The sequence below is a fragment of the Branchiostoma floridae genome, chromosome 11 (genome assembly GCF_000003815.2).
Source record: "Branchiostoma floridae strain S238N-H82 chromosome 11, Bfl_VNyyK, whole genome shotgun sequence".
Classification (NCBI taxonomy): Eukaryota; Metazoa; Chordata; class Leptocardii; order Amphioxiformes; family Branchiostomatidae; genus Branchiostoma; species Branchiostoma floridae.
Window position 1 is genome coordinate 1,476,141 of NC_049989.1, and position 18,172 is coordinate 1,494,312.

The window sequence follows — 18,172 nt, forward strand, 5'->3', positions numbered from 1 at the left end:
AAGGACCGTATGCAAATTAACTAATATGTAAATCATGTTTAGATAGGTTTCTATAGTGACAAAATCCCATAGGAAAACAACTGTCCTTTGTAAAGCAAAGCGGGGTCCCGTGTATGGGAAAATTCCAACGTGATTATATGTATATCTAGCGACCATACGAAAGACTTGACAAAATTAACAATTTAGGGCTTGCTTTAAGGCCCCTTACACACGGTGGTCAAATACGGGCTCAAAACCTCCCATGTCCAGCCGAATTCGAACCTTCTTCCATGATGTTCCATCTGCCGTAATTCGAACCGAACCCATGTTCTATTTAGGTCATCTGCGGTCATTGCGGATAAAACAATGCTTTCTGGCCCTTTTCCCCCCAACTAGCTTGAGTCAGGCGAAAAATATAGTTTTTCACCATTATAAACAATTTTCTGGAAATTACATCTACGCTGTCACTTTTTGGTGGTTCTGTAATATGTAACGAAGCTACTGGCGTTTTTGTTGGTGACCTTGAATATCATAAGTGTTGTTTACACCGGTATCAATTACACCCTCCCGCTATCCGTGCGGCTTGACATGCGTGCAAACATCGTTTAAGATCGCGAACAAGGAGAGTCCAAATTAACTCATTGACGGCTCAAAATGACCGCAACGGTTTTCCCGAGATTTCTGTTTTTGGGATTTTTAAAAAATTGCTCCGATTTTTTTAAGTATCGGTAATTAAGTGCGAAAAATGCCATTTTTACGCATATTTTCGACTGTAACTTTGCTTAAAATTAAAAATTAAAAAATCCCCAAAACAAAAAGTTTTATTTTACTCATAGATGACTAAAAATATAAAAATTGAGAACTTTCGATGACACATGCGGCCCATCTTATCAAGAGTTTGGTCAAATTAAAGGCCTTCCTGAAAACAGGAAATAACCGTTTTTGGAAGCAAAATCTAAACAAAATAGCTATTCAAATTCAAATGACAAGATTCAAAGTATCTAAAATTGCTAATTTGATCTTATTTCAAAATCATTTTCACTGTCATGACACTTTATTTATCTTCATATATTTTACGGTTAGCCAATAGTAGGCCTCTTGTAACCCGATACTCTGTCGAACTCGCATAGCAACGGGAAAGAATACCCTAGCAACCGACCGCCGTGACACGAGAGCAAGAATGAGCCGGAATGCCGTCAAAATGAAAATTCTTTTCTATTCCTAGGAAGTCGCAGTGTATTCTAGAAATCCTCACTGCATTCCAGATATTTGTGCCCGTTCTTTAAGCTGGCCCGAAAGTTATTTTTTTTCGAGGTGCATTTGAAGTAAAGAAATATCGAATGGCATTCAAACTGGATTCTAAGCGTATTTGAACTATTCTAACTGACGTATGGCCGCTTTTTACGGCATTCCAACATTAATCGAAACATTCTTATCTCTTTCGATGGAGAACCGAAACGGCAAGCCACTTCGAATTCTTCCAGAATGTGGCCAAAAGAATATCTGGAATGCAGTGAGAATTTCTAGAATACACTACAAATTCCCAAGAATAGAAAATAATGTTCATTCTGGCAACATTTTGGCTCATTCCTTCTTGTGTAAAGGGGATATAAGGTCCATTTGGAATCTAACCAACCGACCTTTACATGTCGGTAGGCCGTAAACGTCCCAGCCGTGAACACCACCAGCTATGCAAGTGTGAATTGTGTTTGCCTGGCCTGCTGTCATAGAGAAGCCGTCCTTACAGCCATAAGAAACAACAGACCCAACAGTGAAATTGTTTCCAATCCTGTAGCCGTTTTCCGGAACACCAGGGTCCATGCACAATCCATCCGGTAAGGCAAATTCTAATTTTGCAAGAAAACACGCAGATATTGAATTATTTTATTCTTTAAATCATTTTGAAATTATAAAGGACACTGTGCACTAGAATTCAGACTTGTCTTATTTGCATGTACCATGTTTGTAAACGGACGTAAGCTTCGACCAAATGTAGATAGAAAGGTATAGATAGATGGAGATAGAGACGGAGGGAGACCTACCTTGTCTAGAGAAGCAACCTGAATATGTAAGTCATAGAAACATTGCCGTATTTACCTTCAAAGCGAATCTTGAATCCGACCCTTCCATCAGTGTTCGTTCTGAAAGTCAGGAAAACCAGCTGCATGATGTTGGATGCGGAAATGATTCGTTGGGGAATGACTTGTCCTGTTTAAAACATTATTATAGACAAATTAAGAAATGACAATCATTATATTTATCTAGAGCGTGGAAAACTTTCTATTTATTGATGTTCACCAGATTTGTGGAAGAATTCACATAACAGCTAGCCGTTAACTTTTCATCCTGGACATGGTTACGTCCACTGAAACCTAACCGAAGCTAGACATTCATTTTCACCTGAGTGAAATGAGGAAAGTCGTGTTGAGTGCATTTCCCAAGGGCACAAGATCAGTGAAATATCAGCAAAATTTGCGAAGGAACACAGAGATCTGGGCCAGGAGTCTCGGTTGCCTATCAGCGTTTTAGGTTGCCTCTGGTAACAGGCACCAGCATAACTCAGGAAGCATTTGATGGATCCTGATTATATTTGGAAGGTTGGTAGAGGTAAAAAAAATGAAGGTTAATATATATATATATATATATATATATATATATATATATATAGAGAGAGAGAGAGAGAGAGAGAGAGAGAGAGAGAGAGATAGAGAGAGAGAGAGAGAGAGCGAAACAGAGATAGATAGATAGATAATGCCCCACCCCCACCCCCCGCGGCTAACTAAGGTGCTACAGTGCAACTTCTATTTTTGATATCTCGTGTTCCCTAGCGGCTTTTATGAAACTGTAGGGTCCAGCCTTTATTAGATCTTTGATGAGAGAAACTCAGCAACAAGTCGACTGATCGTCATCATTTTTGGCAGGTATTGATAAGTTATATCGCATATATAAGTTCAAAGTTCCCTCCCGCGCCTGATGGTGCATAGGGCGGCGCCCATCTCAGTTTCAGTAGCTCTGGGCCACACAACTTTGTGCAATCACTACTGCAAGGGGCTAGTCCACTTGTAGTGGGTGTGCGTTCAACTTCCTTACTATTTCCAAAATGCTGAGTGCTAAGCAGAGAAAGCAGTATGTACCATTTGTCTTAGGTATGATTCGGTCGGGGATCGAACTCGCCACCTACCGAATGCAAGGCGAACACTGTACCCACTCGGCCAAGAAAGGGGGATAGGGGATTGCTTCGAGGGGGTAATAAAAAAAAAGCTCTCCTGTGCCCGCACTGGAACGAGATATATATATATATATATATATATATATATATATATATATATATATATATATATATATATATATGCAGCATAATTGCATGTCAACATTGAAAATCAATAGAACAATGCAAATCAATAGCTAATTTACATTAAAAAATCATAAATCCAAGGTAATCCAGGATAGGACTCATAACCACCGTCACCCACCTTCATAATTCCATAAATCTTTGAAATTTCCGCAGGTTTGAGTTATACATTTCTCAAGTTTGTCAGGTGTCAATTAACGATCGCCTCGGCAAATGGTAGACTGTTTATGCTAAGTCTACAATGCTTCAACCTCACAGTAAAAGACTGGCTGTAAGGCATAGCGTACTGTATGTCTGTTTAGCATCCTAGACTAGTTACAGAACGAACTACACGAATACAGAAAATCCGGAAGAGGGTTCTCCGCACCATTGGAGGAGGGTGAGGGGGTGGGGGGAGTGGTTGAGTCCACAAGCAAAAAGCACTGCTGTTCATACGTTCAGTATTAATGCCACAATGAATTCCCTGTAGGAAGTTTGCAGGGAAATTAAACCTTGAACTGCTCCCAAAGGAAGTTATGACTGTGCTGCACAAATTCAGAACTGTTAAATGTAGACATGACAGATTAATGATTGGAAGGTACCCAAAATCGTCAAATTGCTCAATTGTAAATTATTTATTTTTCGAGGGATAAGGACATATCTTATACCACAATATGCATATTTGTTAACAATTCTGTATTGATAGAATTTTACCTGGCTGTACAGTTTTAATCATTTAATGACCTGTAAGAAATTACGCGATTCAGCTAGGGGCTACAATCTTCTTTTCATTTTTTTCATCATGAATGGATAAAGAATACCTATAGTGTATGCCCCTGCTCTCACAAGCTACGTACATTTTGAGAAACCATTCATTCATTTGAAGAAACCATGCATTATTAATTCATTCAGCTTTGACCTTGAGCATGCGTACACGAAATGATGAACGAGCCTATAGATATGCAGATAATTATGCGTAAAATATTTGTGATCCTTGTATTTATGCGTTACTATATATTGTTACAGCAAGAACCTTTAAACCCAAAATCCAAAATCCAAAAAATGCAATCCTACCGTCGTAAATCCCTATTATTGTGCCGTTTATTTCAGATTGTCCATCGTAGACTTTCAGATAGTCTCTTTCGAGAGGTATGTTGAAAACCTCAGGTTCAAGTCTTATAAGGTTTCCTGGGCTGACCACTATCGTCCATGTACATCTCAGGTCACTGTCGTATTCTCCAGGAAAGTTGGGTGATAAGATTTTCCCTGAAGATTGCCCTGATATATAGTCACCACATTCATCTAGGTATCGAAAAGGATTTGATTTGATTTATTTGGCTGTATAAAAAAATACAGCTAGAGCTATCTGACTAGCCTGGGCTATCAAGCTTTGCAAAAACACATGAATGACACACGTTCGGAGTATGTACATTTCAAAATATGTGTATGGTTTCAATGTTGTCGCCATAAACGGCAAATTGTTGACAAACGGTAAGAATCTCTGGAGATTCATCTTGTATGTACTTTTAAATATCGTTATGACTGTTCTTCTGTACGTATGTGTCAATTTCTTTTATTTTCTTTGTCAACAGGGCTAGCCCTTTGTAATAAACAAGGGTTAGTTGAGCAGCCCTCCTTGCCGTGTGTGCTGAACAGCAAAACTAATAGATGAATAAATCATTCATTCATTTTTCATTCAGTAATAAATATTCAATGTCAAAATGAAATGGCAAATGGAAGTGCCGTTGTGATAAAGTGAAGAAACGAACAAGTCAACATGCTTACCCTGAACAGTGTCATCGATGGTCTGGCTTGTGTAGGAGAAATGGAACCCTTTCCTTGTCAACTCCCCGTCAGATGTAAACCTCAGGAACACTGTATTAGATGTACTTAGGACATAATCGTTGAAGGCGATACCTGTCATCCTGGAAATCAATGATTGTAAAAAAAAGTTTATGTTATTATCATTTTAGTCGCTGTATTTCACGCATTTTGCAGAGTTGTGAGAATGTTTAAGCTGGGTCCAAAAATCGCTTGCACTGACCTACGCCAAAAGCTAGGTCAGCTTCGACATATTTTATAGACCTATTCTCTGTACATTATCTAAATTTATTGAAAGTTTGTAACAGTCCGTATCTAGGAATTATGCATTGATTTCAATTAATGGGGGAGCTACCCAGACCAAGTATGTTTTTGGTAGTCTGTTTTTGTTTTTTTCCAGATGCAAAGTAACTAGGTAGGTCTTAAGGAATATAAATATATTATATCATTTGGCGAAGGTATGTGCTTCGTGAATCTATAGTTGCTAATGAAAATTGAAAATTTAAGAAATCAGTATGACCTTCATTATTCCATTCTTTATAGTGTGTCCTTATCCAGCGTTGCTTTTTTACCTAATGGCGCTAGTGCACATAAGCCATATGTGCCTATGTGCGCAATTAATTCGTATATATTTGCAATACATACATGGGTTAAATAGCTGCATCTCTATTCATCCCCAGTCGTCCTGACTACGTCTTGCCACTGGATCCGGATGAGCCGAGACGAGAGGGTGAGGCTGGCTTATATTGTGCGCGCCCCTTTCTCACCTAAATCAACACCAGCAGCGCAAGTCTTGACTTCAAAAGTCCTGTGGCGATGGGGGAGCAGTGAACCAGCAGGTGCGGATTACACCCAAGCTGCAACTGCAAGCCTGCACACAGGCGACTTGGGTCATTGGTCGTCTTCCCACTAACCTGAGGCAGAAGTGGAACCCGGCAGCAACCCAAGTGACCGAGCAGCCCTCTTTAGGATAGCTCTGCTCGCCTCCGTAGCATGAGGACGGGACTAGAAAAGGTGTCCCAAACATAGCCTGCCTCAACCCCACCCGGCCAGCAGACCGCGGCTGGAGGGAATCCCACCACGCGGTCGACACAGAAAGGCAAAGAAACTGAAAGAAACTACACTAACTTTAGGCACGTGGAACATGCGAACACTACTTGACAATACAAGAGCAGATGAACCCAGTCGACGGACAGCACTCGTGGCCAGGGAACTTGCCCGCTACAACATTGACATCGCTGCTCTCAGTGAAACGCGCCTACCCGGCGAGGGACAGCTCTCTGAGCTAGGAGGTGGCTACACGTTCTACTGGAGTGGCCGCAGTGAGAAGGAACGTAGGGAGGCAGGAGTTGGATTTGCAATAAAAACCGACCTTGTCTCCAAACTTGCCAGTCTACCCAGGGGCCTCAACGACCGCCTGATGACTCTCAAACTTCCCCTCGGACAAAACAAGAATGTGACAATAATAAGCGTGTATGCACCCACAATGACCAACCCACAGGAGACCAAAGACAAGTTCTACGAGGAGCTTGACCACCTCATCTCATCCATACCAATAGCAGAGAAAGTCATCATTCTTGGCGACCTAAATGCTAGAGTTGGAACAGACCATCAAACATGGAATGGTACTATTGGGCACCACGGCGTGGGAAAGTGCAACAGTAATGGAGTGCTGCTCTTGAAGATGTGCTCCATGCACGACCTGCTCATCACTAATACCTTCTACCGTCTGCCTATGCGTAAGAGGACGTCTTGGATGCATCCTCGCTCAAAACATTGGCACTTGATCGATTACGTGATCACTAGAAAAAGGGATCGACAGGACATTAAGGTCACAAAAGCAATGTGCGGAGCAGAATGCTGGACCGATCACCGGCTCATAGTGTCAAAGGTCAAACTACGGATCCAACCCAAAAGACGACCCCAAGGAAAAAAGACATGCAAGAGACTCAACACTACAAAACTCAAGCAGGAAGAGATCAGAGCCAGCCTTGTCAGAGACTTGAGCAGTAAACTGACAGAGCTACACATTGGAGATGCTTCTGTGGACGACGACTGGTCCTCCCTAAAGAAGATCATCCACACGACAGCCCTGGAGCACCTAGGCCCAACAAAACGAAAGAACCAAGACTGGTTTGATGAAAATGACCCTCAGATCTCATCTCTCCTGGCTGAAAAATACCGCCTTCACAAACTTTCTGTGAATGACCCTGCATCTACTGCCAAGAAAACAGCCTTTGTCAACATGCGGAGGGAAACCCAACGTCAACTCAGGAAGATGCAAAATGACTGGCTCAGCAAAAAAGCAGAAGAAATTCAAGCCTTTGCAGACAACAAAGACTCTAAGCGCTTCTACGACGCAGTCAGAGCCCTCTACGGACCCCAGCGTTCCAGCTCTTCCCCTCTCCTTAGTGCTGATGGGACAACACTCATCACAGATCGAGCCAAGATCCTGGAGCGTTGGGCAGAACACATTGAAGCTGTCCTGAACCGTCCGTCCACCATCAACAATGAAGCCATCGAGCGCCTGCCACAGATCCCAGTGAACCTCGACCTGAATGCAACACCTTCCGTTAGTGAGACCCAGAAGGCCATCAGCCAGATGACCAGCGGAAAAGCACCTGGCTCTGACGGCATACCAGCTGAGCTATACAAGTCTGGAGGCCAAGTGCTGACTCAAAAACTAACGGACATCTTCCAGTCAATGTGGGAGAAATGTGCCATTCCCCAAGACTTCAAAGACGCCTCCATCATACACCTCTACAAGAGAAAAGGGGAACGTCAGTCGTGCGATAATCACCGTGGCATCTCACTTCTGTCCATAGCCGGGAAGATTCTTGCAAGAATTCTTCTTAACCGACTCACCAAGCACCTTGAACAAGGACATCTCCCCGAGAGCCAGTGTGGTTTCCGTGCCGGTAGAGGCACAGTGGACATGGTCTTCGCAGCAAGACAGTTACAGGAGAAATGTCAAGAACAACACAGAGACCTCTATGTCACGTTTATCGACTTAACAAAGGCGTTTGATACGGTCAGCAGAGACGGGCTCTGGAGAATCATGGCCAAGTTCGGATGTCCAGAACACTTCACCTCCATGGTACGTCAGTTCCATGAAGGCATGACCGCCCATGTTCAGGACAATGGAGAAATATCACCTGCTTTCTCAGTGACAAACGGAGTAAAACAAGGGTGTGTCCTGGCGCCCACACTCTTCAGCATCATCTTCACAGCAATGCTCACCGATGCATTCCATGACAGTGAAGAAGGTGTAAGCATCCGGTACAGGACTGATGGAAAACTGCTCAACCAACGCCGGCTCAATGCACTAACAAAAGTGAAGCAGACAGTCATCAGAGACTTCCTCTTTGCCGATGACTGTGCTCTCAATGCCACAGCTGAACAGGAGATGCAATCCTCAACTGACAGGTTTTCAAGATCCTGTGACAATTTTGGACTAGTCATCAGTACAAAGAAGACAGAGGTCATGTTCCAGCCACGCCCTGGCAAGCCATACAAGAAGCCCTGCATCACAATTCATGGCCAAGTCCTGAACACAGTTCAAAAGTTCACATACCTGGGTAGTACCATGTCCAGTCAGGCCAACATAGATGAGGAAGTGAGTTGCAGAATTGCCAAGGCCAGCAGTGCCTTTGGGAGACTCCGACGGACTGTCTGGGAGCGTAGGGGTATTAGCCTCAGTACAAAGCTGAAGGTATACCAGGCAGTTGTCCTCACCACACTTCTCTACGCCTGCGAGACGTGGACAGTGTACAGCAGGCATGCCAGACAGCTGAACCACTTCCATACAACATGTCTGCGCAGACTGATGAGAATCCGCTGGCAGGATTGCATCCCCGACACAGACGTTCTCGCCCGTGCAGATTTGCCCAGCATACACACTCTCCTGCAGAAGGCCCAAGTAAGATGGGCAGGGCACGTCCGTCGCATGGACGACCATCGCTTACCCAAGATCCTACTGTATGGGGAACTAGCAGAGGGTAAAAGACATGTTGGACGTCCGAAGCTTCGCTACAAGGACAGTTTAAAGGCAACTCTGAAGGACTTCAGTATCCCCGTGGACAGCTGGGAACTTGCCGCTTCCGACAGATCTCAGTGGCGCCGCTTAGTCCATCAGGGCGCAGGTATTGCTGAGAAACGCAGAACAGCCCTGGCCGTCAGCAGGCGAGAGACACGCAAGGCAAGGAAAGCAGATCCATCCACACAACCGCCACCTGGTCTTCAGTGCAACGTCTGCGGCCGGTGCTTCCGTGCAAGGATCGGACTGATAAGCCACGCCCGGACCCACAAGGGCGACTGAACTGAACTACACTCCTGAAGTCAAGGTCCTCATCGACTCCCGATGGACGAACATCATCATCATTTGCAATACTTAAAAAATACAGTTTCAATCAGCGACATGTTGTATTTTCTATAATTCTAACGTTTTTCATCTAACTCTATTTAGACCTTACCCGGGTCCTTTTGGCATTTGGGGGCCTGGGGGGGGGGGGGAGGGGGGGTAATTCGCCCGTCTCACCTCGTAATATGAAAACGGCTTGGTGTACGATCACCAAATGTGTAGGGAATATAGAACTCAATGTGTTAGATATTAAAAATTAGTGATTTTTGTAAAATTTGCCTTTCAGAAACATGCTGCCATGGAACACGAAACATTATAAACTTACTCTGTTTTCTTTAATAACCTGTTGCCAACAATATTCTAGGAAAAGTCACCAAGTTTGGTTGTTCTAGCACAAGCCGTTTGGGAGCTATCCGACGTCAAAGTTGGCGCAGGCACCCCCCCCCCTCAGCCTGGATAAGGTTAACACATTATTCAAAAAGATTTGCAGACAGCTGTAAGCAAATATTGGTCAGTATTTCTTTGGATTCCCTGTCCGTATTTAGTGCAATAAATAGCATCGGGGTCAAAGTGGACTCCACAGTGAAGATGAACTATTCTAGTAACATGGAGGCTAGATTTGATCTGTTGGACCAGTATTAGAAGTGTTAAACCCACCTCCATAACTCCGCAGCTTTATCGCTGCCTCCGTCGTATATGACCAGAAAATCATTCCCCTTCTCAAGGTACACATTGGAGTGAAACGTGAGAAGTATCCTATTTTCTGCTGGAACGGTGATTAGCCACTCGCAGATTTCGTTGTTGCCGTAGTTACTGGGGTAGTTTGGTGACGTCATAGGACCTCCTGAGGGTGCAGTAAAGCTGCCGCCGCATCTATTGCCACTTGTCAGTGTCACTAAAGAATGGGGACTCTCGTTATTTTGGAAAGATTGAGAGATGTTGTTGTGCTAAAGTAAGATTAACCGTATCTTAGCAATGGAGGGTATTGTAGTGTTTCCTCATTACCTTCGCCAGGAAGGTTATATTTTCGGGTATGGCATGCTGTTCTGTCTCTATATGTAGATTAGCAGCATATAACTAAAAAAAAATTCTGTGTATTGATTTTAATATTATTTGGTATTTGAGTATGCAAATGAGGACCTCATTTACATGATTAATGAGAAAACATGAACATGTTGACGGATCATCATGTTTTTGGTATGTAGATAGCCTAAGTGAAGACTTACACAGTTGGATACGTATTATGCAAATTGACAGCAAATTTGCACAATATATGAGAAAAGTTTACGAATCCACTGCATTCCATGATAAGAATTTCAAACTTGTCACATATGTAACTGAGAAAGAGAGAAATGTTTATACATGTTAATTATGCAAATGATGACTTCATTTGCATAGTTAAAGAGAAAATATTAACGTGTTGACGAATATGATTCGAATCGTCGTAATTTTTGATAGCCTAATTGTAGCCAAAGTGATGCCATAAATAATGCAAATCATCAGTTAATTTGCATAATCAATTAGGAAAGTTTCTAAATCCAGAGCAGTGCATGATAGGACCTTTAAACTTGTCATATATATAACTGAGAAAGAGATAAATGTCAATTGACACTTGGCCAAGCCACCTATCATCATTTACCATTTGGCCAGGCCAGAGTCTGGTAGAGACTACATGATTTTGACAAAGCATTATGAAACTTGCGCTGGAAAGTATCGCAATAGTGTACATAATTTCATTGTCATCTTGTCAAGAAGTTTATGTTTTTGGTAGCGTTTGTGGGTTTGTGGGGAACACACGTTCATGCAGTCGTTTGCTCTTGGGGCAGGTACTCTTTAGTAATACATGAATAAGACCTTAATGTCTTTAATAAAGGCATGATTGTTTGGCGAAGGTATGTGTTCTTGGAACTCTAGTGAATCACTAATTATGTACATGTGACCCTGATTTGCATAGTTTAGGTCTAATTATGTTCACCTGTATTTAGTTTCCTATCGCCATCATTTACCACTATCGAATTTAACAATGAATTTTGCAAATGAGGTATTCATTTTCATAATTGATAACAATATAGGCTTTTATTGCCTCAATAACTCATAGTAACTAAAAACTTCTTATACTTCATCACAGAATTATTTCATCAGGTTACTAAAATACTTGATCATAATTTCTTTATGCACAACTATGAATTTTATTAAGAGCAAACGTTTCAAAGATCATCTGTCATCTTCGTCAGGGCTATACTGACTGATTTACAGTTCACTGTGGGACCGCGTAGCACAGTGTCACTTTGTTCGCCTCGTGACCGACAGGTTGCGGGTTCGAATCCAGCTGCCGTGTTACCGATCTTGTGCCCTTGGGAAAGGCATTTAACACGGCTTTCCTCACTATACTCAGGTGAAAATGAGTACCTAGCTTCGGCTAGGGCTGTCCCTCGGATAGGACGTTAAATGGAGGTCCCGTGTATGGGGAGAGTCACACCCTATGCACGTTAAAGAACCCTCACACGTGCGATGGTGCGGTGTGAGATGGAGCAAACCCTTCTGTCTGGAGTTGGTGGTTCACTTCAAATCACCCGGTTGGAGGCCTGGCGAACCTCCATACCGTATCAGCCACACGGTGATTTACATCATTCACCCGGACGGTAGATCTAGCGCATTCCCGTCTTGTAATTAGCCAGCGAAAGGGTATGTCACCCCGTAAGGGGCGGTATAACCCCGTCGTGTATAAACATGTGCGAACACGTGTGAACATGTGCGATCACGTCGACCGATGATGATAATGACAGTGCACTGGAGCTAGGTGTTACAGGTTCACAGTGCACTGGAGCTAGATGATGAAGTCCCAAACGTGTATTGTTACATATAAATTTAGATAATGTTTTTTTTCATTACATTGTTACATTATATATATTTTACAGTATCATACAGTATTATACTATTGACAGTCCAGACAGCATTAAATTCACCCATGAAGCAAAACAGAATGGCACAATGCCATTCCTTGGTACTTTGTTGGTAACAAAGGAAGACTGCACAGTGAATTTGTTAATTAACAGAAAGAAAACTCACACTGATTAATACTTAAAATTTAACCCTCACCACCCCATCCACAAGGAGTTAGGAGTAATCCGAACAGTGATGGACAGATGCAATAAAGTAGTCACAGAGGAAACAGGCGGACAGCAGGAGATACAACACATCAAACTGGCCCTTGCCCGATGTGACTATCCAGACTGGACTTTTAAGAAAGTTAAGCATCGTATAAACAAAACAAAAGACAAGACAAGAAGAAACAAGAGGTCAAGTTCAAAAAAAAGGTGCCACTTCTCTATATAAATGGAGTCACAGAACCACTTCTTCAAGAAGCACAACATAGCCACATCATTCAGACCTAAAACTACCCTAAGAAGCCTAAAATACATCCGAAAGACAAACTTAAAGACGTGGTGAAAACAGGCCGTATATACAAGGTATGTTGCATGACTTTCAGCAAGGTATACATAGGGGAGACAGGAAGAACATTTGGATTCAAACTAGAATAACATTAAGAACAGAAAATTGTTCAATCATTGTTGCTTAACAATATTTACGTATGTTTACATTTAGGAGTGCAATGACCAAAAAGTATTGTTGATCAACAGTTTTATTTAATTTATTTTATTTTATTTTTTATTTCTCTTATTTTTGTTTGTCTGTTTTCCTTGTATATACATATACAGAACAACACATTTGGAACCGCATTATTTAACTATTGTTACCTGACATCATCTAGAATGCGACAATACTTAACGTTTGGGATCGACTGTATCACCTAGTTCTAGTGCACTGTGAACCTAGTGCACTGTAAACTAGTCAGTATAGCATGACGAAGATGACAGATGGTCATCAAATCGTAGGCTCTTAATGAAATCCATGGTTGTGCATAGAGAACTTTTTGATTCTTATATTTTAAATGAGAAGGAATCCACATCTTACCATCTTCTTGAGCGTGTGTCGGCAGGTGGGTAAGGATCAATGTTCCACCAAGCAGCAATGTCCCAAACCTCAACAGAGCTTCAGCCGACTTCATTATGCTTTCTCTCGTTAGGCTCTCTGGAAAGGCATTGTCATCAAAATTATATTCATATACATGAGAAATTGGACCATATTCTGCAGACTTTAGTTGGACAATAATTTGTCTTTGGTAGAATCGACAGTAATTACGGTCGAGCACAGGTCTAGCCAGACAGACAGGCACATAAACACAAAGTCACAAACGCAGAGTAATTACCTATAAAAATATCCATGGTGGTTATATTTACCTCCATGAAAAATGGAGGTACAGTTTTTGGCATATGTTTTCGTATGTTTATGTAGCTTGTGATGTGAGGAATGATTTTGGGCCCCCTATCAGCTTGCTCTGGAACTGCAGTGTCATCTTTGTCAAAATCTTCCAAGGAGCATAGCGGAACATAGGAACTACGGATTCCCATGATATTTAGTATGCACGTATCTTTGGTGGAGGAGAAGTTCAAATTATACAAATTTGGACTCAATATGCATACCTAATGAGAAAAATCTATATTTACAGTGTTTTGCATTATAGGACTCACATGCACGTAACATCTGTAGTTTGACATCTGACAGGCACAATAATAGCAGATACCAATTATGCAAATAAGTCCCTAAATTGCATTATTAACGTGAATGTTCTACTTCTTCTAAGTAAGTGGAGTAAATGATTGGATATTTATCTGTATAAGTTAGTTAAAGGTGTACATAACCAAACATAAATTCAACTTATTTGCATAAACATAATATTTATGGAGGTATCAAGTCTCCAAACTCTTGTAACGTATAGTTTTTGGTTTGCCTGTGTGTCTGTCTGGCGGTGTTTCCATATTTTTGTGGTTAGCATAACTTTAGAACATCTGGATTGATTGCAATGACATATGGAAGCTGGGTATCTTTTTGGAAAACGAAGTTCAACTTTTGGCCCCTGGTGTGTGACCTTGGTACTGCAGCAAAAAAAATGTATCTTCGACCTGGATATGCTATGGTCTTGATTTTTTCTTGGGGGGGGGGGGTAGATAGCTTGAGACTTTTTTAAAAATGGTGTAAGTTTTGCCCCCTAGCAGCTTGCTCTGCAACTACAGGGGCGTTTTTCTAAAATATCTAAACAGATAAATTGCAAATTTGCATGATACTTCATATGCAGGTAGTTTGGACAGAGACGTACACAATGACATGTAAACTAGGACTTTATTTGCATGATTGATGAGGGAAATCTAGTGTTTCTATTAAAGGATTCCATTACACGTTACGTTAATGTTGATAATTAATGGAGGTTAAAACATTAAATGATACCAATAATTTAAATTAGAGTCTAATGTATAGATTTTGTTACTGTGCAGGTCATTTGCATAAATTTTGAGCAATGTCAACATGAAATTGTTTTGAATGACACGACTTCTACACATACAATAATGGGGGCCGTCCTAAGATGGTTCCCGTCCTAAGATGGCACGGAGTTTTGGCTGGTCTTATTATCCAAAAGTACACCGTGTTTGTTACCATTGACTATGCTGATTACAAAGGTAAATAACCAAAGTACATGCACACAGCTGTCATTTGCATTCAAAATATACTTTAACATATCTACTTCATGTTTTTTAAAGGAATTATAACAGCAAGGTTGGCAGTGCTGAATCACTGCGGTCACCAGTCTCTGTGTATTAGCGGCTCGTGTCGCAAACTATACCAACTCTACCAAGCAGTCACACTACTGCTATACACATAAGAAATAAAGCTCCATAGAACACTATGAATAGGGGACCTCAAATGTTTGTTAAGTAGCAAGTAAACCATACGGAAGCGGCATAAACATCGCCACCATTGTATTCCCAAGGGAGTGTGGCCGTGAAGATGGCAGACTAAAGAACGCTCCAAAGATTTATTTGACTGTAACAAATGATTCGTGCTTTCTCTGAAGATAAAACTTAATAGAGAGATGTAGATGTTATTTTAAGATAATTCATAGAGAGATGTAGATGATCTTTAAAGATAATTTGACAGAGTAGCACAAATTTGGAAGGTTACACGAAATTGTCACACAGTGTTTGTCGCTTGTAACACGCAGCGCGAAAGGCTCATGAACCACATCAATGCATTTCTTATTCAAGTATGTTGTTCAAATCTATGTGTCAAAAATTCAGTCATCAATATTTGACCACTCTCAAACAACTAGCGATGTACATGCAGCGCCATAAGTTTGAGCGCATGAAAAAGCGTGCCGTGTTAGGGCATCTCCCGTTATATGATGCAGCTTTCGAACAAAGTCTTCTTCGTTTCAGAAACTTCTTTTAATTCTTCCGTAGACGTTTCGGCGACTATCTGTCGTCTTCATCAGTACAGAATAAAACAAAATATTATCGGTGCGATGAGAACTAGACAGGGTCAGTGCAATCCGAACTTAACCTATCGTATTGTGACGTAATTACTTGACAAGGAATTGTAAGCAGGTCCCTAGCAAGCTAGGCCCGCTTATAGTTATGATAGCCGCCTTCTCATATGTTTTCTTATTTCCGCCCCTGTTTTCCAATGTATTTCTTTACTTCGGCCCAACACTGCGAGAGTGCTATCTCAAGTGACCGATTAGTGATATCTTCCCCCGCGATAAGGCAACACGCAGATGGCTAGAGCTGGGCGGGCTAACGTCTTCTAAACGATTCATTGGCAGATAAAGACTCTGCTGGTTTGAGGACCTGCGGAGGGAAAGCCTGTTTATTTGAAGCTTCACTGCTACTATTTCCAGGCTTTGGCTCTAGTCAGATGTTCGGTAGAAAGGGAAATAATAATTAGTTATGGTACGTTAACAGGTCGTTGACTGCACAACCCGTGGGTAGGAAGTTGATATCTCTATTAAAGACAGAATGGGGTCATACAGAACAAGTCCTAAGACTAGGGACAGACATGTGTTAAAAGTTGCCCATTCTTACAAAGTTGTATGGAAACTAGGAAGAGATATAATACTACGTAAATGTTATAATTATAATTACAGTAATCACTGGATGTGTGCTCTACTGTTCCTACCAAATGTTATCTTTTGACAAGGATACCAGCTACCTTGAAGACTTCCTCTGATGGTCTCCAGTGATTGACAGGAAAGGCTGTGTAAATCTAGTCCCAGGCCAACAGTAACCCCAACCAAAGCAGGGGTCACATCCAATTAAGAGATAGATACTCGAGACGACCAGACGTCAACACAGTCTAGCCAGAAGCCACCATACAACAAAATAGACTTGTAAAGCGGTAAACAAACCAATACTAGATCGCCATTGTGTTGTAGGCTGACATGTACGAGACAACCATCTCTCATCATCATCATCTCATTGTCTTCCCTCGGTGCACGACAACCGGTGGCCGGCCTCGTCCGCAACCATCGTTTACAGAATGTTCTCAAACGTGATACGTTGATCGTCCTTGCCACTTTGTGACGAAGTGGCAAGGATGCTGTCCCAAACATGGCAAAGTTTCTACCCCTTCGTCTCTATTCATAACTGCTGTAGACTTTCATATCCAGATGGCTTTCTTGACCCAACGTGTGCATTTGTTGTCCTTTCAGTCAATGGCCTTTGCCCCCTCCCAATCTATAACACAGTTATTTCTTGCAATGTGGTCTGTCACCGTTGACTTGTTCTCCTCTTTCTCTGCTTCTTTCTTCTGCGCTCTAGTGTACTTTCTTCCTTCAACATTTGTTGCCTCCTTTCTGTGTTATCATAATCTAGTACCAATTGATTCCAAGATGGCGCTTCTCCGGTCCGCCACGGCATGACTTAGGCTCCTCTTTCGGCGCCTAAATTTGTTTTAAAAAAGTCTAAAAGGTCATTTGACATGTTAAAGAAGATACCTGGGCCTCTTTGGGATAGCGTTCACCAGTTTTAAGCCAGTAGAGAAGGGTTCCTGAGTCAGACGTTCGTCGAGGGTTGTGCCCCCCTCCCCCCACGAGGCTGCTGAGCTGAAAGCCAAAGGCATACCGAACGCAGGCGTACAACACTCAGCGGGCCCCTGGTTTTGGGGCCCTTGCCAGTAGGTACCCTAATACAAGCCGCTAGCTTGGGTACTGGTTCTACCGGAACAAATTATACCCTTGTTTTCTATTTTATCTCGGTTTTGAGACCCAGCGCTGAGGAAACCAAGTGGTACGTGCTGTCGCCTTCGCCATTTTCTTTCCTCTACAGTTTGGCGAACCAGGCGAACTGTCTCCAAGGTGGGAAAGTCTCATCGAAGCGACGACAGCATCGTAAGCAGAGACGACTAGTGCACCGGTTAGGAGGGGCTGGAGACAGCAGGGAACGGCGCGGCTTCGAGGACAAGGTTGCGGGACGCGGCTGAGGGACAACTCCGACAAGAAGCAGGGCGTACGCAGAGCAGAAGGAAGAGCGTCAGTTTTGCTGGTCGGGACTTGGTACTTCACCAGTCAACTATTACTGTGAGACTGTTCCGATTTTTATGAAACACTTGAACTTAAAGATTTGCTGAAATATTCACACGAGTACAATAGCACTGAAACAAGATTCAACGATGGGTTTCTATCAGAATGGTTTTAGTAAGGAGGTCGCCCTAGCCCTATTGTCCAGAATGAAGGTGTCAGAGCTCAGGGTAGAACTGTCAAGAAGACAACTAGACAAGGGAAAAGTAAA

The 18,172-nt window shown here is 42.2% G+C and overlaps 1 protein-coding gene across 1 annotated transcript in view; it reads right to left on the reverse strand.

The window, feature by feature from the left end:
• The window catches only part of LOC118426110 (CUB and sushi domain-containing protein 1-like), a 36,541-nt gene extending 22,813 nt beyond the window's left edge, over window positions 1-13,728 (reverse strand). Inside the window, exons 1-5 of the mRNA XM_035835368.1 lie at window positions 13,467-13,728; window positions 10,149-10,386; window positions 5,096-5,235; window positions 4,385-4,612; window positions 2,077-2,187 (exon numbers count right to left, since the gene is read on the reverse strand). Coding sequence (XP_035691261.1) covers window positions 2,077-2,187; window positions 4,385-4,612; window positions 5,096-5,235; window positions 10,149-10,386; window positions 13,467-13,560 — 811 coding nt within the window. The 5' untranslated portion in view covers window positions 13,561-13,728. The remainder of the gene's footprint in view (window positions 1-2,076; window positions 2,188-4,384; window positions 4,613-5,095; window positions 5,236-10,148; window positions 10,387-13,466) is intronic.
• Window positions 13,729-18,172: the final 4,444 nt, after the last annotated feature.